Below are 25126 nucleotides of genomic sequence, written 5' to 3'. Positions count from 1 at the left end.
CTATGATAGGACATGACCCTACCCTCATGAAGCTTATAATCCAGTGAAAGACAGAAAAGAATATATATACTTACATATATTGTATAATAAAATATATAAATTCTCATATATAGAATATAATTATTCTATTACATAATATACAATAGAACGTAAATATTCACTCAATTTTATAATTTAAATTGAAGGAGACAGTAGTAGAACATAACACACAGGGCCGGGTGCGGTGGCTCAAGCCTGTAATCCCAGCACTTTGGGAGGCCGAGACGGGCGGATCACGAGGTCAGGAGATTGAGACCATCCTGGCGAACACGGTGAAATTGCGTCTCTACTACAAAAAAAATACAAAAAACTAGCCGGGCGAGGTGGCGGCACCTGTAGTCCCAGCTACTTGGGAGGCTGAGGCAGGAGAATGGCGTGAACCCGGGAGGCGGAGCTTGCAGTGAGCTGAGATCCGGCCACTGCACTCCAGCCTGGGCGACAGAGCGAGACTCTGTCTCAAAAAAATAAATAAATAAATAAATAATGAACATAACACACAGACTTATTTGAGGTGGTTGTCAGGAAACAGATGAACAAAGAGAATTTAGTATACAGAATTGTAAATTGGGTATTAGAGGGCTGAAACAAAAAGGGAACACTGAGGTGTCAGAAAGCTAGAAAAAGCTAGGACACTTAGGTCTGGGGTAATAAAGAGGTCAGAATTGAAACATTTTTGAAGCTTGCAGGAGAGCCCTGTTACGCTGGAGTCACAAACCCTGAAGAGGAGAACTGCTGGTCTCTGGTATTTCTAAAGGGGCACAGTGACATCGGCCCTGGAAAGTTTAAAAAACTTCAAGCTAGGAATCAACCACGGCTGCTGAAATCAAGTGCTACTGCTGCTAGATGAAGAGTCCTGCCTACATTGCTGCTGACGGGAAGGTACAAAATAGGAAGTCCCTCCTCCTCCTGCCTTCCAGTTTCCCGCCAATATCCCTTCCTAGATAGAGAGGCCCTGGCAACAGAAAGCAAAGCATAGAAAATCACAAACTATTTCTTAGGTAATCTGGGGGGAGATCTAAGCTGCCCAAACCATTTTAAAGGAAAATTAATTTTAAAGCTTATTGCTCTCTGTGTTGTAGAGATGAACTGAGTCTGTGTTTTATTTATTGTTCCGTTCCAAATTACCCCAAAATATAGCAGCTTAAAACATTGTTTCTGAAGGTCAGGAATCCAAGAGCAGTTTAGGTGGGTGTTTCCGGCTCTGAGTCTCTGGTGGAGCTGCAATCGTCTGATGGCTTGACTGGGGCCTGAGGGTCTGCTTCTAAGCTCACTGACAGGTCAGCTGGCAGGAGGCTTTAGTTTATCACCACATGGGCCTGTCTGTAGGGCTGCTCATGACATGGTAGCTGTTCCTCCCAGAGCAATTGATCCAAGACAGAATGGGAGAGTGATCAACAAGAAAGCCACAGTGTTTTATAACCTGGTCTCAGAAGTGAGCTACCATTCCTTTTGCTGTATTCTGTTGATCATACTGACCAACTCTGGAGCAATGTGAGGTGACACTACACAAGGGTGTGAGTACAGGGATCACTGGAGCCCAGCTTGGAAGCTACCACAGATGGCTATATAAAACTCTGTCACCTCCACTGAGGTGGTAGCCAGAGTGAAGAATGGCTTATGTGTTCCAGAGCCCTGCTGGTTTCCTCTCTGCTCTACCATGGGAAATATTTGAGAGGTCATCCTCAGCTCCCCCCACCCCACTCCCCATTCCCCATCCTCTGTTAGATCAGTTGTTATTGGTTGAGTACACTGACTGCAAGATTTGGAGTCCAATGTTAGAAGATGGGCATATGAATTCTCCAGTAGATCTTGAAATTGCTTATTTTCCATTTCAAAATGATCAGGTCCCTGAGAAGGTAGCCTAGTTAGACAATTCAGGGGACAATGGTGCTCTTTGTCTTAGGTGTCTTTAGTTATGAAGTTATGCATAATCGGAATTGATATACTTGACTTTTGAAGCCATTGGTAATTGTACCAGGTTGTTCAAATGGAAGTGAAATGTGATTGGCTAGGTTTTTGATAATGCTTTGCTACTCTATATCTGGAGGTTATATTTCAGGCAAGGCAAATAACTTTCCCTAGATAGGTGGTAAGAGTTCAACATAGCTCACTTCTCAATTCTGTGCCTCCCTCCTCTCCAAGAACATGATTCCCTATTGGTGACAAGATGGAGGTCATCCTTGTTGGAACTTGGGCAGTCAGCTTCCCTAGTGCCTTTTCCATTCTTAATGGGTACAACATAACCTGGGGCCCACAACAACATGGCACCTGGGCATCTAGTCTACCATGGCATCTGGTCTACCATGATCAGACCAGACATGAACTTGTTTGCTAGTTTGTTATCTAAATGAAGATATCTACTTAGAAATTCCATAGAATAGGTGGGTAATTGAATATTGTTGTTCATGTGAATGTGAACTGTTTCTCATCCTCTTTTCTCATGGGGATGGAAAAGAACAGATTTGCAGAGTCTGTAGTTGCATGCCATATACCCAAGGTCTGATGAATCTGCCCTAGCAGCGATACCATATCTGGCACACCAGCTGCAACTGGTGCTACTACCTGGTTGAGTCTGCGGGAGTCAACAGTCATTCTCCAGGATCCATCTGTTTTCTGCAGACTGGTGATTAAACAAAGATACAACGGGGACCACCAACCCTGCATCTTTTAGGTCTTTAATGATGGTAATAATATCTGCCTCCCCCTGCAATCCCCCAGAATAACAGTTTTCTCACTTTGCCGGGATTCATGTAGGGGCCAGTTTCAGAGGTTTCTGTTTGGCCTTTCCCACTCTGATTGCTCCTGCTTCACAAACCAAGGGCCTCAATGTGGGCTTTACTCCCACAGCCAAGTATATAATTCTAAGTATGTACTCTGGAGACTGGGAAAGGCCCCGGGGTGAGTGGAGCCACTGTGGCTCTCATAAGCCCTCACTCTAAAGGGGAGGCTTGATGACACTTCGGGTCTCTGGGTATTAATGTCAACTGAGACCTGTGTGTAATAGTCCTCAAAATGCCTGGTTATTCCTCTTTCCCCAGTAAAGTCACCTGAGTAGATAGTCATAGATCTCTGGGGGAATTGTCACAGTATATATAATACTTGCCACACTGCAGGATCCTTCTTCCTGGGAACATGGCCGCCTCTTCAGTCAATGGGCTCTGGGTCTGAAAACGTACTCCAAGTCTCGAGACTGAGCAAGGGACCATGACTTTTTACTGGGGCAATGTTCCTCAGCCTCTTCTTCCATTCTTGTTTATTATTATTGTAGATGTTAACCAACAGCCTTGTTGACTACCTGACAATTTTGCCATTCTATTAACTGTCTCCACAACTCCCAGCAAGTTGAGCCCCCTTAGCTGCTCCTTGCCTGTTATTATGGTAATGTGGGCTCCTGCTTCTGAAGTGAAGCATCACCCCCAAGACTGTCTTATTGTGAGGCCTCATCCTCTCCATGGATGTGGATGAACCCAGACCTGTGGCTGCCTCACCAGTAGTCATCCCTAACCTGCAGAGAAGAGCCACCACTTAATGTTTCATTGACACTGGTACCCTCATCAGGATGTTGCTGGGGAATGATGTGCCAGCTGAACCCTCTCATGGGTCATAGTCCTCAGCTGGGTCTTCTGGCTTCATGTAACATATCCATTCCAGCCTAGCCACCTCCCTGAACCATTTCATTACCTCCTCTACCAACTGCCGGAGGACCCAGGCTTTTTCTACTTTGCTGAGAGTTGGCTGTCACTTTTTTCCAGGCTTCTAAGAGTCACCCCAGCAGTGAGTTCGCCCCATCCCCTACAGTCCATGCTGGGATCTTCTTAAATTCCATGTCCTGAGAAAATGCCACTGAGTCCATCAATTCTTGCTTATCCATTTTTAAAGAATCCGTAGAGGCCAGGCACAGTGGCTCATGCCTGTAATCCTGACAGTTTGGGAGGCCGAGGTGGGTGGATCACTTGAGGTCAGGAGTTCAAGACCAGCCTGGCCAACATGGTGAAACCCCATCTCTACTAAAAAATATAAAAATTAGCGAGGCATGATGGCACACACCTGTAGTCCCAGCTACCTGGGAGGCTGAGGTAGGGGAATCACTTGAACCTGGGAGGTGAAGGTTGCAGTAAGCTGAGATCACACCATCGGACTCCAGTCTGGGCGACAGAGTGAGATGCTGTCTCAAAAATAAATAAATAAATAAATAAATAAATAAATAAATAAATAAATAAAAATAAATAATTTGTAGAATCCAATCCCACACATTCCCCTGGCTCCTGCCAGTACATACATATTAGCTTTTGTAATTCTTCATTCCTTTTGAGGCCCTGCATGTCACCAGCTGGTGTATGCTGGGATTTTCACCCTAGTTTTCAGTCTGCCACACCAAGAAGAGTAGGCGGGGAGAGTTGGGGGGGGCACCCGTGGCCTGGTGAGGCCAAGGCTTCTGCAGCATCTTGTAGCACAGCAAAAGGGCTAACCTTTGATAGGGAGCAGTGGGCCATCTCTGCATGCCCAGAGGCGGGTGGGAGGGGTGGAGGTTGTAGAGTTCAACACCTTCAGCAGCATCCATCCAGATTTTCCTGTCCCAGTTTTTAGGATCAAAAGTTTTCTCTACCAGGGCCTCAGCCTCCCAGTAACAGACCTAAAGTGGCTGTGTGCAAACATTGTGGGAGCCCTGTGACTCCCAGGTCTTCAGCTCAGTGTTCAATTGTGTCTGCCTTTTCACTAGTGGTGACGATGACCTCTTTACAAGAGACACTCTGCTTTTTATTCTTATCCCCATTAGCTGCTGTGGCTCTTGGTCTCCGCTTTCTGCAGGTCATTAGTATAACTCAATCACTGTCTTTGTGATCCCCACGTTTTTCAAATCCCTTTCCCATTGCACCTGCCATAGCTTTCCCTTCCACCAGGACGTTTTCTCAGTTCACTACCAATGAGAACATTAGCAATGGAATCACCCCCTAGAGTCAAGGACTACTACTGACCACATATCCCTTAGGATGGCTTCCTCTCTGCCTTCTGGGTGCTGGGTGAGCCAGTCCCAAATTACCATCTGACTGCCTGGTTTCTCAGACCACTCACTTATGACTTGTGCTAATCCACAAGTCATAGTAACTGAGAAACAGTTACTAACATGGGATTCAATGTGCAATGATTTCATTGAGGAAAATGCTTGTGTGAAAGAAAATAGGGAGCTGTGGAAGTTGAGAGACTACCAGACAGAGAGAGAGCGCAGGAGAGAGATGGTGCAGATTGAGATTGGATAGAGTTGCCTAAACTGCTATGAAATCCGAGGAAGGTCTGGTAATGCCTTCACGAGTCCTTGAGCCGGGCTGTTAAGAGTCCTGTGTCTACCAGCATTGGGTCTTCCTTAGTTTCCCCAATGCACTTGGTCACAGGTGGGGAGCACCCTGAGGGGCCATGGGCTTGGTGCAAATGTGGTGATGAGTTTCAGAGGGCAGCAGCTGATGCTCTGGGTCAGTTACACTCCTGCAGTGGGAGACTTGTGAGGCACAATCTCATGGCCTCCAGGAACCACCGATCTTCCTGCGAGCCTACCTACCTCTGTGACAGGAGGGAAGCCAGAGTTCATGAGTAACTTTCACGAAATATTCAGTTCTTAGTTTTCAGCACAAGATCTAATTCTCTCTTGTCGACTCAAGGACTTTGATCCAGTGATTACCTCTTTCCTCCTGTATCACCAGTTTCTCCTAGCTACTTGATTATTTCCACCCATATTCAGTAACATCTTCCTGACCTCACTTGTGCTCAGGTGCTTGCCATTTCTTTGCTCCTTGTCAAAAAAAAAAAGTGAGGGGGCACCTTCTTGAAAGAGTTGTCTATACTTTGCCTCCACTTCTTCATTTCCCGTCTCTTTGCTCACAGTAAGAGCAGCTTTACTTTTTATGATTAATTAAAACATTTAAGTACAATGTAGTGGGAAGTGGGAAGAAAGCAAATAGCATCTAAAGTTACATCATTTTGTTAGGGGGAAGGGAAGGACAGGGAGCGATTTGTTAAAGCAGTGGTCCCCAACATTGTTGGCACCAGTGACTGCTTTTGTGGAAGACAGTTTTTCCATGGATGGGGCGTGGGGAAGATGGAGGGAGGGAATGGTTTCAGGATGAAACTGTTCCACCACAGATCATCAGGCATTAGATTTTCATGTGGAGCGTGCAACCTCCATCCCTGGCACGTGCAGTTCACAATAGGATTCGCACTCCTACGAGAATCTAATGCCGCGGACCTGACAGGAGGTGGAGCTCACGCGGTAATGCTGCATTGGGGGTTGGGGACCCCTGTGTTAAAGCATACAAATTACAGCTAGATAAAAGGAAGAAGTTCTAGTGTTCTATAGCACTGTAGGATGACCATTAGTTAATAATGATACACAGTTTCAAATAGGTAGGAGGAGGATATTGAATGTTCCCAACACAAAGAAATGAGAAACCTTTGAGACAATGGATGTGCTAGTTACCTGATCTGGTCACTACACATTATACGTATAAAAACAGCACTATGTACCCCATAAATACATACAATTATTATGTCCATTAAAAATATTTTCCTCAAAAAATGACATCATTTGAAGTTCGGTGACTTCATTTGTCTTTACATGCATACATACTGGTTTACATAGAAAGAACATTTTCCAGGCTGCTTTTCTATTGTTCCTCTTCACCTGGTTTGGAGGGCCTTGTTTCTCTCTCTTTACATCTCTTGATACAGCCCCATACCCCCTGTCATGTACACACACGTGCATACCTGCACACACAATGTAAACAGAGTGGTATGTATACTGCTGAAACGGGGAAGGTTCCCTTATCCCCTCGCAGGGCATGCGATGGGCGTGTGGCTTGCTTCTTTGGTGTTCTGCTGCTCACACCTCTGGGGGAGCAGGCAGACGGGCAGGTTGTGGGGCTCCAATCACGGGCAGTGTCTAGGGGCGAATGTTTACAGCTGAAGCCCCAGTGGGTGTGTGTTACGGGGTTCTCGTTCAGTTTAGCTGTCCGTAGGCAGCTTGTGTTAATCAGCTCAATGAGACCGCTGCCTTATTGCAAGGACAGAGGCTTTCTGCCTCCTGGGTTTCTTGCCTTGGTGTACCCGAAGAATCAGATCACACATGGGCTTGGAGAATGAATGTGAGGTTTTATTGAGTGGAAATCGCTCTCAGCAGATGGGGGAGCCAGAAAGGAGATGGTTTTCCCCTGGAGTCAAGCACTTGGCAGCCAGGCTCTCCACCGACCGTCCCGGCCAAACCCCCAAACTCCGCGTGGTTCCGCCGGTCCATGGCCTGCCAGCTGTGCTCTTCAGCTCATGTGCTTCTCTCGACGTCCAGCCGCCTGTGTGTTCTTTTGCTGATATGTGTTCCTCTCGACGTCCAGTCACTTCTTGTCTCTGCCCACTAGGGTCCTGGGGTTTTTATAGGCACAGGAGGGGGTCATGGCAGGCCAGGGTGTTCTTGGGAAATGCAACATTTGGGCATGAAGGCAGGAGTGCCTGTCCTCACCTAGGTCTGTGCGCACAGGCCCGAGGGTGGATCCCTAGACAGGGACCAGCCTTTCTCTACCCAGCACTTCCCTGCCCCCCCCTTCCATATCACTGCCATGCTTTCTTCCACGTTCTCAATCACACAACATTTATTTTGTTTGCATAACAATAGGATCATACTATAGATGCTTCTCTGTAGGTTGCTTTTCTCCTTTAACAGAACCTTGTGGAAAAATCTTCTAAATCATTTAGCACCCACTATGTGGTCAACATAAAATCATTTATTCAACCACTCCCTGTTCACCTGTTGGTAGGTGTTAATTCTCTATTTCTAGAGTTTTGCCACAGCAACTAATGATGCCATCTCTCTGTCTGTATATCTGTATCTATCTATATGTATAGCATCTCTATCTATTCATCCATCCATCTACACCCACACGCATACACATATCCTGATATATTGGTCCTCCCCATCCCACCATGTGGAACGATGCCTAACGGTGGGGTTGCTGGGTCCAAGAGAGTCTGTATTTTTAATTTTAACAGATTTTGCCAGATTGCTTAAAAAGAAACTATAGCGATTTACATTTCCTTCAGAACTGCAAGATAATTTCCTTCCTATCCCTGACCCCCATTCCTTCTCAAGAGTATTATTACCCTTTGGAGTTTTTGCTGTCAGGTGAAAAATGCTGCCACACCATGACTTTGGTTTGTATCTTTCTGACTGACAGAAGCTCTGGCTGAGCTTCCTTAGTGGATAATCACCTGATTTTGAAGCCAGTCTCCCTGAGTTTGAATTCCAGTTTCATCACTTACCAATGATACAACCTTAGTAGATTTATCTACCCTCTCTGTGCCAATTTCCTCATCATCTCCATAACGGGATAATAATAGTTCTTGTTTCACAGGGTTATTGAGGAGGTTTAGTTATTAGAAAAGTTCCTGGCATATAATAAACACTAAAAAAACGTTGTTTTAAATATGTTGATTGGCCGTTTGGATATGCTCTTTTGTGAGACGACTGAAACTTTGCTCATTTTCTATCGGGTAGTTTGTCTTTTCCCCTGCTATCTAGTTTCAGATCTTGTTTCACCTCTTTCACTATATATATTTTTTTTTTTTTTTTGAGAGGGAGTCTCGCTCTGTTGCCCAGGCTGGAGTGCAGTGGCCGGATCTCAGCTCACTGCAAGCTCCGCCTCCCGGGTTCCCGCCATTCTCCTGCCTCAGCCTCCCGAGTAGCTGGGACTACAGGCGCCCACAACCGCGCCCGGCTAATTTTTTGTATTTTTAGTAGAGACGAGGTTTCACCGTGGTCTTGATCTCCTGACCTTGTGATCCGCCCGCCTCGGCCTCCCAAAGTGCTGGGATTACAGGCGTGAGCCACCGCGCCCGGCCCTCTTTCACTATATATTTTAAAGTTTTCTTCATATAGGTCATGTTCTTCTCCCATTAAATTTATATAATTTGTCACTACAATGAATAGATTCTCTTGCCAACAGATGATAACTATTATAGAGAAAGTATTGATTTGTAAATATTTGTCCAGTATAGAGCCATCAAATTCTCTTATTCTGGTAAAACTTGTTGGGCTTTCTTAGCACATAATATTATTTAAAGAGAGGATTTTGTCCCTTTTTTCCCAGCATTTGTACTGTTTATTTTATGTTTCTTTCATGATGTCAGAACTTTCAAAACAGTGATGAACAGCGGGTATCTCTGTCTTGTTCTTGATTTTGGTAAAACGAGAAATTCTTTGCGGACGACAGCTTTGATCAATGCCCGTGGAATTTCGTCTTGCTTGTGATCTTCCATTCTTGATTGCCTGCACTGTGGATTTCAGACTTGTTTAGCCAGCCTCCACGATCACACAATCCAATTCTTGTAAAATAAATCTCTTTAGAGGAGAGTAAGCACGCACACACATGTGCGCGCACACACACACACACACACACACCCCTCCCTCTGGTTCCGCTTCTCTGGTTGAATCCGGACTGATACATACAAATACTAATTATTTAGAAGGCTGTGGTAATATTTGGACAAATTAAGAAGCTTATTTTCAGCATCAAAGTCAAAATTTAAAACTTAGAATTAAAGTTTAGGTGTAGCTCCAAATTTTACACGCTCACGCCTGTAATCCCATGAAAGGCTGGAAAATTGCTTGAGCCCAGGAGTTCAAGACCAGCCTGGGCAACACAGCGAGACCCTGTCTCAAAAAAATAAAATAAAATAAAATAAAATAAAATTTAGAACATCAGCTGCTCATTTCTAATATAATATATTTTACATTTCATATGTGAATTTACCAGTAGAAAAAATCTGCTTAGGGCGGGTTATTTAAATCCACACACTTTTATTAAATCCTTTATATATAAATTAACTACAGTCATATAAGGTTTCATGTGAAAAGTTTCATGCAAAATAATACTTGACACAGAAATATATTTTCAAAATTTCACTTTCATTTTTACAAAGGATTATAACAGTCAAATTTAGTTTTTCATGCCATGTAAGAGTACATAGAGTACCTTTAAAATGAAGGCAAACACATAAAGGATTAATTTAATAACACACTGTATATGAAAATATTTCTATTTTGGAGAGGGTTCAAGAATATTTTTCAGATCTTGAACTCAATGCCTACTATGAGCTTATATTTAGTATTCTTAATACTAAATACTAACACTCTCAATCTAAGTATAAAATACACTGTTTCTCTATATACATATATCTGTAATAAACAAACTGTCAGTTTTCCTAATTCTTCTTATGTTTTCTTTGAGGGTTGTGAAGTGGTTTATAAATATATTTTCTATAAATCCTCACATACCGAAAGTAGCTCAAAACGAGAATAGTGAAGAAGAGCAGCATCAGGACGAAGAGGAAAGCAGCCACCAGGTAGACACTTGGACTGGAATCAGAAAAATAAGAGGCATTAGATGTTATTGTTCACACTTTGGCTGTTAATTTCTTTAAACAATTTTTGAATGGCTAGCTACTATGCCATTGACAGAGAACAAAGACGAATAAGACGCACCGTCCAGCCTCACGGTGTTTACCTTTTAGTGTTTGAGGCTGACCAGGCGGGAAAATAGACAAGGTGATCAATGCAGTGAGAGGAGGAAATGAAGTTGTCTTTTTTTTTTTTTTTTGCGATGGAGTCTCACTCTGTCACCCAGCGGGGAGTGCAATGGCTCACTGGAATGCCTGTCTCCTAGGTTCAAGCCATTCTCCTGCTTCAGCCTCCCAAGTAGCTGAGATTACAGGCAGGCACCACCACGCCCAGCTAATTTTTGTATTTTTAGTAGAGTTGGGGTTTCACCATGTTGGCCAGGCTGGTCTCGAACTCCTGACCTCAAGTGATCTGCCCACCTCGGCCTCCCAAAGTACTGGGATTACAGGTGTGAGCCACTGCGCCCAGCCAGATGAAGTTTTGTGGGAGCTACACATCATGGAAGGCGTTCCAGTAGAGGGGATGTTTGAACTGAGCCTGGGCAGGAAGTTCTGTGGGAGTCACACATCATGGAAGGCCAGGGAAGGGGATGTCTGAGCTAAGCCTGGGTAGGAGTTAGCTCAGTATGAGTATGAGTGGGAGTAGGAGTTAGCTAGTTAGCTAGATAAGAGTGGAGGAAGAGATCGAGGTGGGAACAGTGTTTCAGACAAAGGCAGAAGGCTATGGGAAGGCATGAAAACTTGGTAACACCTCAGGACCACTCCTAGACATTCTGGAACTGCAGCTCCTTCAGTATGACAGGGGCTCAGGTGCCAAGAGGAGTGGTTAGAGATGAGGATTGATAGGTGGGCAGGGCCAGATTGCAAAAACTGCTTAAGTTAAGCTAGAGAGTGGGTTTTAGCCTAAGGCAGGAGAGAGCTTCAGAGGGATGATATAGGATTGACATTTTACAGGGATGATTCTGGAGTGTGAAGAATGGAAGAAAGCAAAGCATGAATGTGAAGGTAGAAAAAGCAGTTATGAAGTATTTGAATAATCGAGGTAAGCTATAATGAGAGTCTTAACAAAATTAATGGCGGAAGAAATGGAGAGAAGTGGATATATTTAAGACACATTTAGAAGTTAGATTGGATCGATCTTGGTGATTATTAAGATGTGGGGTTTGAGAAATATGAAGGAATAAAGGTGATCTTCCTTGCATGCTTTGGAGTTAGGTTACTGTGAGAATGGTGTTACCTTCACGGATGGAGGAAATTCAGAGGGAGGAGCACTTTTTTGAGGGCATGTGCGTATATGGTTGGCTTACTTTGGTGCATATTTAATTTGAGGTACCTGAGGGTCAGCCAGGTGTGTGTGTGTGTCTGTGTGTGTGTGTGCAGCACTTACTCTAGCCAGACATCTGCCTCTTCACCTGGAACTCTGCATGGGTACTTTTTTTGTTGGTTTGTTTGTTTTCTGAGATGAAGTTTCTCTCTGTTGCTCAGGCTGGAGTGCAGTGGCATGAATAGGGCTCACTGCAGCCTCAACCTTCTAGGTTCAAGTGATCCTCCCACCTCAGCCTCCCAAGTAGCTGGGACTATAGACATGCACCACGAAACCTGGCTATTTTTTTGGGTGAGGAATAGAGATGGGGTCTTGCCATGTTGCCCAGGCTGGTCTTCAACTCTAGGCTCAAACAGTCTGTCCAACCTAGCCTCCTAAAGTGCCGGGATTAAGGTATGAGCCACCACGCTGGGCCTGCATGAATGCTTCTGATCAGAGTGGATTTATTTCTTAAGCCAGACACTGTGCTGTTTTCTATTTGGTGTCCTGGTATCTGACATTAGTTTTGGAGTCCCTTTTAAACCATAATTATTTGTTTTCAATGTTATAGTTTCCCCAGGCTTCCTTTGTCTCACCTTTCTCCTCTGTGGCAATAAACTTAATCTGTCCCCAGTGTATGATTTCCTTCTGAGAACTTAGTTAAGCCACTTCACCATCTCATATCTGCCTGACACTGTGCATGGTTCTAGCAATACAATGACGAGTGAAAACAGACATGGTCCCCATCCTTGGGGAGCTTACATTTTAGCGGGATATAATCATTAATCAAATAATGAGAAAATAAATTAAAAATTGCAACTGAGGTAAGAACTAAGGAGAAATATACAATGCAATGAAAGCTTCTTAAAGCAGGATTTAACCTGGTAAATGGATCAAGAAATGCCTTCATGGGAAAAAGGTAATTATCTTAAAATCTGATGAATAAATAGAAGTGAAGTTGGTACAGTGAAGTTGGTAAAGTGAAGTGTAGGTAAATAGAGGACGGAGGATTCTAGATAGAGGAAATGGCATGTGCAGAGGTCCTGCTATGGGAGAGAGCATGGAGAAGGACAGGACTGAAAGAAAGTTGCTCGGTCTGGAGCTGAGAAAATGTGAAGGACATGATCCAAGATGAGACTCGAAAAGTAGGTAGGGGCTAGATCATGCAAGGATTTGTAGGCCAAAACTCCTTAAGGAGTTTTAATTTTATGGACAGAAATGTGAATGTTTCAAGCTACTAAAACTAGCATTGAAAAGATTACTCTAGCTCCAGTGAGGAGAATAAGCTAGAAGAACATAGGAGTGGATGAGGGGAGATTGGTTAGGAGTCTCTTGCAGAGATAATGGTAGCCTGGATTAAGGAGGTGGTGATGGAGTAAGAAGTAGATCCATTCAAGGATGATTTAGGGGATTAAATGAATGGCAGATAGTTGTGGATTGGATGAACTGGAGAGAAACAGAGAGACAGAGAGAGAGAGAGAGAGAGAGAAATGAATGTAAATCCTTGGTTTCTTGGTTTTGGTTTTTGACTCCTAGAAGTTTGGCTTGCATAGTTGGATGTACATTTCATGGGACAAATTGTACAGGGAACAAGTGTAGGAGGGAACATTGGAAAACAGGGTACCATTCCTATCATAGCCTGTGTGAATGGATTTTCCTGGAGCTGTGCAAGGGCAATCTATATGGCTATATGTAATTGCCCTAATGCATCCGTTTTAAGATAGATTAAATAATGGGATAGGGGAGCATGGGATAAGATCATGAGTTCACTTTTGGACATGTCCAGTTTGACTAGTCTTTGAAACATCTAAGAGAAGAAGTTAAGTAGACAGTAGGATGTATGCCTCTGGACTGTTTTAGAGATATTATTTGGGAGTCATGTGCATATAGATGCTAATTGAAGTCATAATTATAGATGAGCTTGCCAGAGTGAGAAGCTCAGGACAGAACTGAGCCTCATGGGAGGCCAACATTTAAAGGCTGCTAAAGGAGAGTGAGGCTTTCTTTACTAGGGAGAGAGAGGCAGTGGCTACAGAAGTTTGGGAAAACCCATGGTGTGATGCAACAGCCAAAGGAAGAGTCAATGCTGAAGAAAGATCTAATAAAATGAGGACTGAAAAATATCTATTAGCTCAATGAAGGCCAAAGCTATTTCAATGAACTAATCGGTAGAGTGAAGAGATAGAAACCTGACTGGATGGATTGGAGAAAGACGGCCGGACACAGGGAAATGGAGACTGTGAGTGTAGACAATACCTTTGAGAAGTTTTGTGCTGCAAAGGAGAAACTTGAGGGTCACTAAAAACCTATTAGAAGGATCTAGTTGAGAGGGAGAGTTGAATATACAGAAAAGAGAAGGAATAATTGATTTGAAAGTTTCCTCAGTAAGTGGAGAGGAACAGATAGTGTGCAAAGCATAGGTGGAAGAATTATATTTAAAAGGAGGAATCATATTTCCTTTGTTGTAACAGGACGGAAAGAGGAGAGGATGGATATAGATGTTAGTAGATTTTTATGTTTGCAATCAGGAATAGAAGGCGTTCCTGTCTCATGGTTTCTAATTTCTTTGTGAGGGTGGAAACAAGCTCACCTGATGATGATTAAGGAAAGCAGGTTTGAGGAGGAAGCTAATTAGATACAATCTGAAATCGCTGTTACAGAGAATGCTGCTCAGGTGTAGTCACAGAGAAGGTAGGTAGTTGGGGATTTGCCAGAGGGAGGAACAAATCCCAGAGGCGTGAGGGTGTACTTTCAAGTGTACTTGAAATAATGGACTTTGAAATGTAAGGAAATGCAAAGTACAAAAAGAGAGATTGAAAGTAGAGGGGGAGGTTCCAGGAAGGGTGAAGGGGGGTTGCCGTGGGTGTTGTGGAATTAACAAGCTGGAAGGACAGGAGGTCGTGATCAGAGAATGGGATGTGATGTCTGGATTGATGCTTTAGGAAGCAGAGAAGTTACAAGTAATGACAGTGTGGAAGGTGTAACTATGGGAGTGGACGGCTGAAGTGCAGTAGAGGGAGGTCACCAAGGATGTGGTAAGGCCACGATTTTGGATGCTGGATGCAAACACTGATAGTGGGACTTGATGTGGAGAGGAAAACAGTGTGACGGGGCCAAAGTTGAGAATGAACGCAGCAGACTGTAGAGAGGACATGGTGATGAAGACAGACAGCTGGGGCTGCAGCAGACGCCATGAGCCTCAAAGGATCAGGGTATGTTTTGTGTTGGTTTTTTTGGTTTTGTTTTACAAGAACGAGGATAAATAATGATCTGGAATTGGTAATAGGACCCCCTGAGGTACATGGGAGGTGAAAGAAAAGAGCACCACTTGAGAGACCTGAAGGTGGAGCAGTGCCTTCGGGGGAGAGCCTGGTTACCCCTAAGGAGAGAGAGGGAGGGCTCAGAGGATGGCTGAAGATCTGGGTGAGTTTGCTGGTTAAAGGATGGCAATTCCAGAGAGCAGAATGGAAACGCTGGGAAAGTGGTGGGGTTGAGTGCTGGGCTAGGAGCAAGGAAGTGCCGAGCTCTCCGCCTTCTACAAACTCATCTCCAGTCGCTGCTCAAGAAAAGGGCTCCATTATTAAGAAAATAATCAACCACCAGCCAGCCCTGGTGTGCCTCTGCTACCCTTCAGGGCCCAGGTGTTACTGGAGGCTAACCTACAGTCACTAACCAAATAGACTGTCCTGTATGCTGTGCTCATGTGCCCTGGCTGCTGGACTCTAGCTGCTGGCAGGTGAGAGCGGGGGCAGGTGGGTGAGAGCCTCCTGCTTTGCCTTTCTCCCCGCTAACTCACTTGACTCTTTCTTTGGCTGATGGGTACTTGGGTGGGCATATACCTTAATATTCATCTAAATCAAACATACCAACCCAATGACCTTAATATTCACCGAAGTCAAACATACCAACCCCATGAGGAAGAAAAGTCACTAGGAAAAGGTTGTGCCTGTTTCCCAAGGTTATGTAGAAACAACTCTTGACTTCATTTGCAGGTTATTCCCACTATTAACACTGTCAGCACAGAAACCCCAGGAGCCAGTCATATTTACAGTGGGACCATGAATAGCTTAATTGTTTTCCTTATGCCCTTATTTAACAATCCTCCCCCGCCCCCCCCAAAAAAACCCCATAAAACAAAACCCAAACACCCAAATTCCAAACACCAGGCCCAAAACGGAGTAGCAAAGTCATCTGGGGTTCTAACTTTAGTATCAGGACTTTTCATTCTGCCCTCCAAGGGAACTGGAGCTGAGTCCAGGGAAATCCCTTTACTGTTTCCTAAATGCATCAGAATGAGGGTCTGTGGTTGAAAGCTGACCCAGGCTTAGAGCAGAGGGCACAGCCACTGTCACCTCCCAATCCCTACCACTGCATTGTGGCATCTGCCAACTAGGAGCAGCTGAGACATGTTTGAAAGGAAGACAGTGGCTGTTGAGTGGGATGGCACGAAAGGGGACCTTTGCTGCAGTAACAGTTCTCAGGAATTCCTTCCTGCTGTGTCCCTGTATACACACTATACACATATACAATTTTTAGGATGTCATATAGGGGGCAGAAGTAACAGGGCTTCAGGGAAACAGCAAGTTTCTGTCATTTGGGAAGACAGATTTCACAGATAGCCCCCCAAAAATCTAAATATAGACTGATTAAAACCATTGACTTTGCAGTGAACACTTCATACTTTTTTTGTTGTTATTGTTTTAGGATTCATTAGCATATTATATACTGTATAATATTTTTCATAATAAGATTTAAGTGGGGGACCCTGAAAACTGAGTGCACAGGCTGCTTCTGGGAGACATGGCGGGGAGGTGCTTTTCCTTTTTAGCTGCCACTTGTATCTTAGAAATTCCGTAATTAAAGTCCAGTTAGGCACTGCTCATTACCTGGGAATCAGTCCAAACGTCTCTATTGCAAACATAGCTGTTAGGTTGCAGAAACTGCAAATTAGAAAAATAATATTAAAGATTAAATTAATTACAATATATTTTAAAATGCTCTCCGTGTCCCTATGGTAACAATCAAACCATATATAATCCTAGTTAAGGTGTCATTTTCTTGACAAAGGACAGATGGATACATTCATAGAAGAGCTGTGATTATTTTTCCCTGTGTACGTCTCAGGCTTCTCTGAGATTCCTCAAGAGCTCTCTATCCTAACAGCCTTACATCATTTTGATAGTGGTTCCCAAGGCAACAGTAATAATGATATTACTAATAAGTATTGGCAGAAATAAAAAAAGCTAACCTTTATGAGCATTAATACTTTTTGAAAATGAATACTGGCAGGCACGGTGGCTCACACCTGTAATCCCAGCCTTTGGGAGGCCAAGGCGGGCAGATCTCCTGAGGTCAGGAGTTCGAGACCGACCTGACCAACAGGGTGAAACCCCTTCTCTACTAAAAATACAAAAATTAGCCAAGTGTGGTGGTGGGCACCTGTAGTCACAGCTACTGGGGAGGCTGAGGCAGGAGAATCTCTTGAACCTGGGAGGTGGAGCTTGCAGTGAGCTGAGATCACGCCACTGCACTCCAGCCTTGGTGACAGAGTGAGACTCCGTCTCAAAAAAAAAAAAAAAAAAAAGAATACTAATTGAGCATTGCTATGTACTAGGCAGCATGCCAAATGCTTACATGCATTATCGCAGTGGATCTTCACAGCAACCCTTCCTTTTAGATGAGGAAACTCAGATGAGGAGCTCAGGCAGGTTAAGCAACTTGAGAAAGTTTACACAGCTGTTAGCAGCAGAGCTGGGATTTGAAGTCAGGTTTTTCTGACCCGGCTGCCCATCATGTTCACCTGATGTAGGCTGACTCCTTCAGGAAGCTGAGTATTAGGGGCTCCATATATAAAACTGTTATTTCTAATGTTACTGAATGTCTCTCATTGTTAGGTATATTGCTTGGAGTGAGGCAGGATATAGCTAAGCAAACATTTCTGACATGATTTCACCCACCTACATGTGGGAGAACACAGAAGACAGGAACTTATTTTTATTGCATATTTGTTATGTGCTTGGCAAAGTTAGAGATTTTTACCCAGATGCTTCATTTACTCCTCAGAATACTGTAAGGCAGGTATTATCAACCCATTCTACAGATACAGAACGGCTCAAAAAGAGTAAGCAATTTTCTTTAGACTGAGTAGCTAGTAGTGGCAAAACTGGGATTTAAACCAAAGTAGACGCTACCAATATATCAACTTGTGGAATTGGCATGTAAATACGACCCACAAACAACAATACAAGATACAGGGTTATACATTCTAGGCTGGGCGTGGTGGCTCACGTCTATAATTCCAGCACTTTGGGAGGCCGCGGCAGGTGGATTGCCTGAGCTCAGGAGTTGGAGACCAGCCTGGGCAACATGGTGTAACCCCATCTCTACTAAAATACAAAAAATTAGCCAGGTGTGGGGGTCTGCGCCTGTAGTCCCAGCTACTCGCGAGGCTGAGGTAGGAGAATTGCTTGAACCGGGGAGGCGTAGGTTGCAGTAAGCGGAGATCGCACCACTGCACTTCAGCCTGGGCAGCAGAGCGAGACTCCATCACACACACACAAAAAAGTGAGTGATGTAGACACCTATCACGGGAATGTTCACAGCATGGCAAAGGGGCTTGTGTTGGGTCCTAAAGGTTGGAGTTTAAGGATGAAGGGCTAGCGTATTCGGGTATAGGGAGAGATGAGCAAAGGTTTGGAAATGGGAATGAATTTGTGAGGTTTAAGGGATGATGAGGAAATATCTTGGTGCATGTAGAGGGAAGTAGTGGGGTTTTTTTTTGTGTGTGTGTGTGTGTGTATGTGCACGCTCATGCCTGCACATGTGCCCTCCAGAGGGCTTTATTGAAAGGCTTAGGAATTTTGACTTTACCCTTTTTGTATAAAGGAGTCATGACTGTTTTTGAATTTAATTCAATAGCAGTTTGTAAAGTGATTTGGAATAGAGAGATTAGATGTAAGTGGGCCATATGGAAACATTATACACAGTAGTGAACAACCCAGTTCTGTGATAATGAGGTCTAGACTTGGGTAGAGGCGATTGTGACTGAAAAGAGGGCCAAGCTGACCTTTGATAGAATGAAATTGTGATGGAATCAGCATGGAATCAGTGCAGTTGGAACTTTACGGTTTAAAAGTTGTTAGATGTAGTATTGTCAAATGGACTGAGTTGGTTGATAGTGTAGTTTAGGTATTCTGTATCCTTACTGATTTTCTCTCTACTTGTCCTATCAATTTCTGAGAAAGGAGTGTTGAAATCAACTGTAGTTAGGGGTTTGCTGTTTCTCTGTTTAGTTCTATCCGTTTTTGTTTCATGTATTTTGAAGCATGTATTTCGGATTATTATACCTTCTTTATCACTATGTAATGAGTCTCTTTATACCTTCCTTGTTCTGAATTCCTGTTATCTGCTATTAATATGGCCAATCTGGCTTTCTTTTGACTACTATTAGCATGGTTTATCTTTTTTTTATCCTTTTACTTTTAATCAATCTGTGTCTTCATATTTAATATGGGCTACTGGTAGACAGTCTGTAGTTAGGTCTTATATTTTTATCCAATATGATAATTTCTGTTCTATAATTGGGATATTTAGACCATTTGTATTTAATGTAATTGTTGATATCTTTAAAGTTAAATCTACAGTCTTGCTATTTGTTTGCTATCTTAAGTTGTTATGTATTTTTAAGTTATATATTTTGTTTTCCTTTCTCCTTTTCTTCTGTCCTTTTTTGTATTAATAAAGTATTTTTTAATGATTCCACATTATCTCCCCTATTAGTTTTTATAGGTTTGTATCTTTTTCTAATGTGGTTGGTATACAATATCAATCATTAATTTGTCACATTTTTCTGGCAAATAATATACCATTTAGTGGCTCACTGCAACCTCCGCCTCCCAGGTTCAAGTGATTCTCCTGCCTCAGCTTCCCAAGTAGCTGGCATTACAGGTGCGCACCACCATGCCTGACTAATTTTTGAATTTTTAGTAGAGAAGGAGATTCACTATGTTGGCCAGGCTGGTCTCAAACTCCTGACCTTATGATCCGCCTGCTTCGGCCTTCCAAAGTGCTGGGATTACAGGTGTGAGCCACCGCACCTGGCCACACAAATTTTCTTTAACTATTTTTGCTTTTTTTTTTTTTTTTTAACCTTTTGAGACAGGTTCTCACTCTATCACCCAGGTTAGAGTGCAGCGGCACCATCACAGCTCACTGCAGCTTCAACTTCCCAGGCTCAACCAATCCTCCCACCTCAGCCTCATTTGGGTGAATACCAGTGAGTACCACTGCTGGGTCGTACAGTAAGAGTATGTTTAGTTTTGTAAGAAACTGCCACACAACTGTCTTCCAAAGTGGCTGCACCATTTGGGCTTCTATCAGCAATGAATGAGAGTTCCTGATGTTCCATATCCTTGTCAGATTTGATATTGTCAGTGTTCTGGATTTTGACCATTCTGGTAAGTGTGTAGTGGTATCTTATTGTTTTAATTTGCATTTTCTAATGACATAGGATGTTGAACATTTTTTTCATATGCTTTTTTGTCATCCATTTATCTTCTCTGGAGAGGTGTCTATTCAGATCTTTTGCCCATTTTTAAATCTGGTTATTTTCTTATTGTTGCGTTCTAAGCCTTCTTTGTATATTCTGGATACCAATTATTTACTGGATCTCTCTTTTGTAAGTATTTTCTCCCAGTGTGTGGCTTGTCTTCTCATTCTCTTGACATTGTCTTTCACAGAGCAGAAGTTTTTAATTTTAATGAAGTCCAACTTTTTTCAACGATTTATTTCATGGATCATACCATTGGTGTTTATCCAAAGAGTCATAGCCATATGCAAAGTTCATTAGTTTTTTTTCCTATATTAGTTATCTTCTATGAGTTTCAGAGTTTTGCATTTTATATTTAGGTCTATGATTTCTGTATTCCTTTTCTTTTTTAATTTTAGAGATGGGATCTCGCAATGTTGAGCTTGAAGTTCTGGGTTCAAATGATCCTCCCCAACAGCCTCCTGGGTAGCCAGTACTACAGGCATGCAACACCATGCCCAGCTCTAAGACTTGTACTGAGGGGTTATGTTGCAAGCATAACCCAGTTCTTATCATGCTCCATCTCAACAAACACGTTGTTTCTAGACAGATTTAGATGCTACCAAGTTCTAGAGAGCTATACGAAGTCAGACTCAGGAGAGGAAGGGTCACACAGAAAAATACTGCAGAATTTTGCCAACTCATATAAGCAATACCCTAAGAATATGTATAGAAAAATGAATTCTGAGAGTGTTAGACCAAGGAAGTGAAAGCATAACTAGGTCATATTCGATTGTTGATACGAATGCATTAAATGAACTTGCGAGGACAGCCACCCTTTATTATAATGTATAGAAATAAGTAGAAAGACTTAGAGAAAGGGAAATACTGGAGTGAACTGATCAGATGTGAACTACTCATTCTCCCTGAGATAGGACCCATACGATACTCCATTCACCATGGCATTGAGAACTACATCAGTGACAGAAACACCAAAGGTGTTGATCCCGGAACACTTAACAGTAAACTTCCTGCATGCTAACCTTCATCTCAAAGTTTCCTTTCCAGGGAACCTGCAACACCTAGAATAACTCAATTTAAGTTTTTTGGTTGAACTGTTCAGAAGACTGATGAGTTTTGGGGACTGATAGAATATTATGAGATTAATCAATAGTGGCTATCTCCCCCCACAATGTATTCTCATCCAAGAAGCAAATCCATACCACCCTCAGCATCTGATAAGCAGCCATTCATTTAGCAAATTATTCCCTCCTCCCCACACCACTATCATGTAAACCTTTAACAAACTGCTGTTCCAACCTGAAGGAGTTTTGAATTCCAGACACTTAAATATATTACACTGTACAGAAAACAGTAAAACTCAAAAAGTACATGTGATACGGGAGCTTTCACCACCATCCCTCAACACTCTGATACCTGCAGGGCAAAGAACATGAGCTTTGCTATCAGACTGACTGAGGCTCAAGTCTGGTTTCACTACATTGTCTGTGGCCCTGGGCGAGAAACCCAGCAGGCAGAAAGGAGCAGAGGCCGTTTGCTTTCACCGGGGGAATACTGTAATCCACCTCCCTTCTTCCTTCAGGACCACATCCACTCTATGATCCTGCTGTCATGGAGTTTGTTTTTATCATCATCTTATAGAACATCATGCTGGTCCACTATACTGATGATACATGACCTGGAGGGCAGGAGGTAGCAGATACTGCAGATATATTAGTAAGATAAAGGAGACAAGGCCAAGTGTCCTGGCCTTGTCGTGGCCATTACAGGTGTAATGCCAGCAGTTTGGGAGACTGAGGCAGGTGGATTGCTTGAGGTCAGGAGTTTGAGACCAGCTTGGCCAACATGGCAAAATCCCGTTTCTACTAAAAATACAAAAATTAGCCAGGCATGGTGATGCATGCTTGGAATCCCAGCAACTCGGGAGGCTGAGGTACAAGAATTGCTTGAGCTTGGGAGGCAGGGGTTGCATTGAGCTGAGATCACGCCACTGTACTCCAGCCTGGACCACAGACCAAGACTGTGTCTCAAAAACAAAAGATAAAGGAGACAAGGCCAAGTCTGCTGGCTCCCACCTGTAATCCCAGCACTTTGGGAGGATTGACTGAGGCAAGGAGTTCAAGACCAGGCTGGGCAACATAGCAAGACCTTGTCCCTACCAAAAAAAAAAAAAAAAAAGAGAGAGAGAAATCCCACGAGTTGTGGGGTACATGATGCACTGTTGAGAGTCAAAGACAAGTTCCTGCTTTTTATACTTCTTCCACAAGAAAGGGATGTGCCTTTTTATGGCACACTTTGGATTTTGGAGGCAACATATACCACCCATAATTTGGATGTGCTTCTCCAAAGATGCAGAGGGACCTGAAAGTCAGCCAGAATGGGGTCCAGGGTGAAGAGCCTGTCTAGATGGTCCAGGTGATGCAAACAGGGCTGAGATCTCGCTCTTATGACCTAACAGATCTAAAGATGCTTGATATGTCTGTGGCAGATGAGGAGGCTGTGTGATTGTGGAAGTTCTGATGGGGGAATATCAGCAGATGCCTCTACAGTTTTGAAGCAAATGCAAGTACTCTTGGGCAAGTAACAGTTCTCTTGAGAAACAGCTCATGGTTTAGTTACTGGCAGAAACTGAACTTCTGACCCCCAAACACCAAGTAACCATGAAACCTGGGTTGCCTCTCATAGCTGAGTGTTAGTCTTATCTCTAACACCAGGAAGTCGAAAGTGCTCAAATGAACTCTGTCACGAAGTGTAAGTACAGAACTGGTCTTGGGATGCCGAAATGCACAAATAAGCATGTGAATAGCTGACTCAGCTCCCGTTTGCCTAGATGTGGGGAGTTCCCCACTGACTATAAAGAAAAAAATACGAGAAAGATTTACAGATTGCTCTGAATCCAGATGTGGACAGCTGTGGCACTATAGCTCCATCCACATGTAATCGTGAGGAACAGTGGAGAAGAAAAGGCCTCCGAGCATAAAAATCTTCAAGTACGATAATTTTCCCACTTTTCCTAATAGGAGAGGTGGCCTGAGGCATAATCACGGGCAGGGGTAAATATGTGGCGACATGGCCAGGACTTGGAAAAAACAAGAGTTGATGAGAAGAAATATGAGGGAAAAGCATGTAGATGAAATTCTTAGAATGAGACCAATATATCTGAATTTTGGGGTTTTATGTGAATGTTTATCAAAACACCTTTACTAGAGAGGAAGCTCTTACCTTATCACCTGAGCACCACATGGTTGGCCTCTTTCCCCAGCTACTCGAATGCTTGCTCATGGGCTCATAAACAATGTGGCTGTGGTGCCTAGGATGGCCTTATAAGCACGGATTTCCCTTACCAAGGATGGCCTGGATACCACCACTACAAAATACCATACAGTAGTCCCCCTTTATCCACAGAGGACAGTTCCAAGACCCCCAGTAGATGCCGGAAACCATGGATAGTACCAGACCCTACATATAACTATGTTTTTCCTATACATACAAACGTATGATAGAGTTTAATTTATAAATGAGGCACAGTAAGAGCTGAACAATAACTAGTAATAAAACAGAACAATTATAACAACATGACAGAATCACTACTTTTGCACTTTGTGGCCATTACAAAGTAAAGTAAGGGTTACGGGAACACAACAGTATTGCTTTAACGCTACAATGGATCTGATAGCCAGGATGGCTATTAAGTGACTATCGGGCAAGTTGTGCACATAGCACTGATGGACTAGACAGAGATCATTCACATCCCAGGCTGGACGAGGTGGGACAGTGCTACATTTCATCATGTTGCTCAGAATGGCATGCAATTTAAAATCTATGAATTGTTTACTTCTGGAATTTTCCATCTCATATTTTTGGACCACTGTTGATTACAAGTAAGTGAAATCATGGAAAGTGAAACTGGATCAGGAGAAATAGCATATGCAGGTATACCTTGTTTTGTTGAGTTTCACTTTATTGTGCTTCGCAGATACTATGCATGGTACCAATAGACTTGCTCAACACAGGATTACCACAAACCTTCCATTTTTATAAACATGTGCTTGCTTTTTTTGTCCTCCCAATTTGCTGGGATTACAGGCTTGAGCCATTTTTTTCTGTTTTTTTTTTTTTTTTAACAGAGTCTTGCTCTGTCGTCAGGCTGAAGTGCAGTGGCATAGTCACAGCTCTCTGCAGCCTTGACCTTCTGGGCTCAAGTGATCGTCCCTCTTAGCCTTCTGAGTAGGTAGGACTACAGACACATGCCACCATGCTCAGATAATATTTTTTTTAAAAATTGTTGTAGTGATGAGATCTCACTATGTTGCCCAGGTGGGTCTTGAACTCCTGGCTTCAAGCTATTATCTCGCTTTGGCCTCCCAAAGTGTCAGCCTTTTTCATTATTATTCTATCTGTTATAGGATCTGTGGTCAGTGATCTCTGATGTTACTACTGAAAGTGTCCTGGTGCACCATGAACTGCGACCATATACGATAGTGGACTTAATGTTATGTATGCTCTGACTGCTCGCTGACCTCCATCCCCCATCTCTCCAATCAGCCTCCCTACTCCCTGAGACACAGCAATATTGAAATTAGGCCAATGAATAACCTTAAAATAGCCTCTATGTGTTCAAGTAAAAGGAAGAGGCACATGTCTCTCACTCTAAATCAAAAGCTAGAAATGATTAAGCTTAGTGAGGAAGGGATGTTGAAAGTTGAGATAGGCTGAAAGCTTGGCCTCTTGCACCAACAGCCACATCGTGAATGCAAAGTTTCTGCAGGAAAATTAAAAGTGCTACTCTAGTGAACACATGA

General features: G+C 43.2%; 1 protein-coding gene and 1 long non-coding RNA gene across 18 annotated transcripts in view; one reads left to right on the top strand and one right to left on the bottom strand.

Moving 5' to 3' along the window:
• The first annotated feature begins 470 nt into the window (after nt 1–470).
• The window catches only part of LOC110742033, a 56171-nt gene continuing 31515 nt past the window's right edge, over nt 471–25126 (top strand). The window contains exon 1 of the long non-coding RNA XR_002519226.2: nt 471–918. This is a non-coding gene — a long non-coding RNA (uncharacterized LOC110742033). The remainder of the gene's footprint in view (nt 919–25126) is intronic.
• CATSPERE (catsper channel auxiliary subunit epsilon) overlaps nt 9855–25126 on the bottom strand; it is a 181845-nt gene continuing 166573 nt past the window's right edge. For 15 of the 17 annotated variants that reach the window (XM_021931885.2, XM_021931889.2, XM_021931887.2 and 12 more), the window contains 2 exons: nt 16663–16716; nt 9855–10432 (listed from right to left, as the gene is read on the bottom strand). In XM_021931885.2, coding sequence (XP_021787577.1) covers nt 10279–10432; nt 16663–16716 — 208 coding nt within the window. In that variant the 3' untranslated portion in view covers nt 9855–10278. The remainder of the gene's footprint in view (nt 10433–16662; nt 16717–25126) is intronic. The other 2 variants (XM_021931893.2, XM_021931912.2) reach the window with 1 other exon arrangement.

Source organism: Papio anubis, chromosome 1 (assembly GCF_008728515.1).
Source record: "Papio anubis isolate 15944 chromosome 1, Panubis1.0, whole genome shotgun sequence".
Lineage (NCBI taxonomy): Eukaryota > Metazoa > Chordata > Mammalia > Primates > Cercopithecidae > Papio > Papio anubis.
The sequence above is the reverse complement of the archived record's forward strand: the minus strand, read 5'-3'. Positions and strand labels throughout refer to the sequence as shown.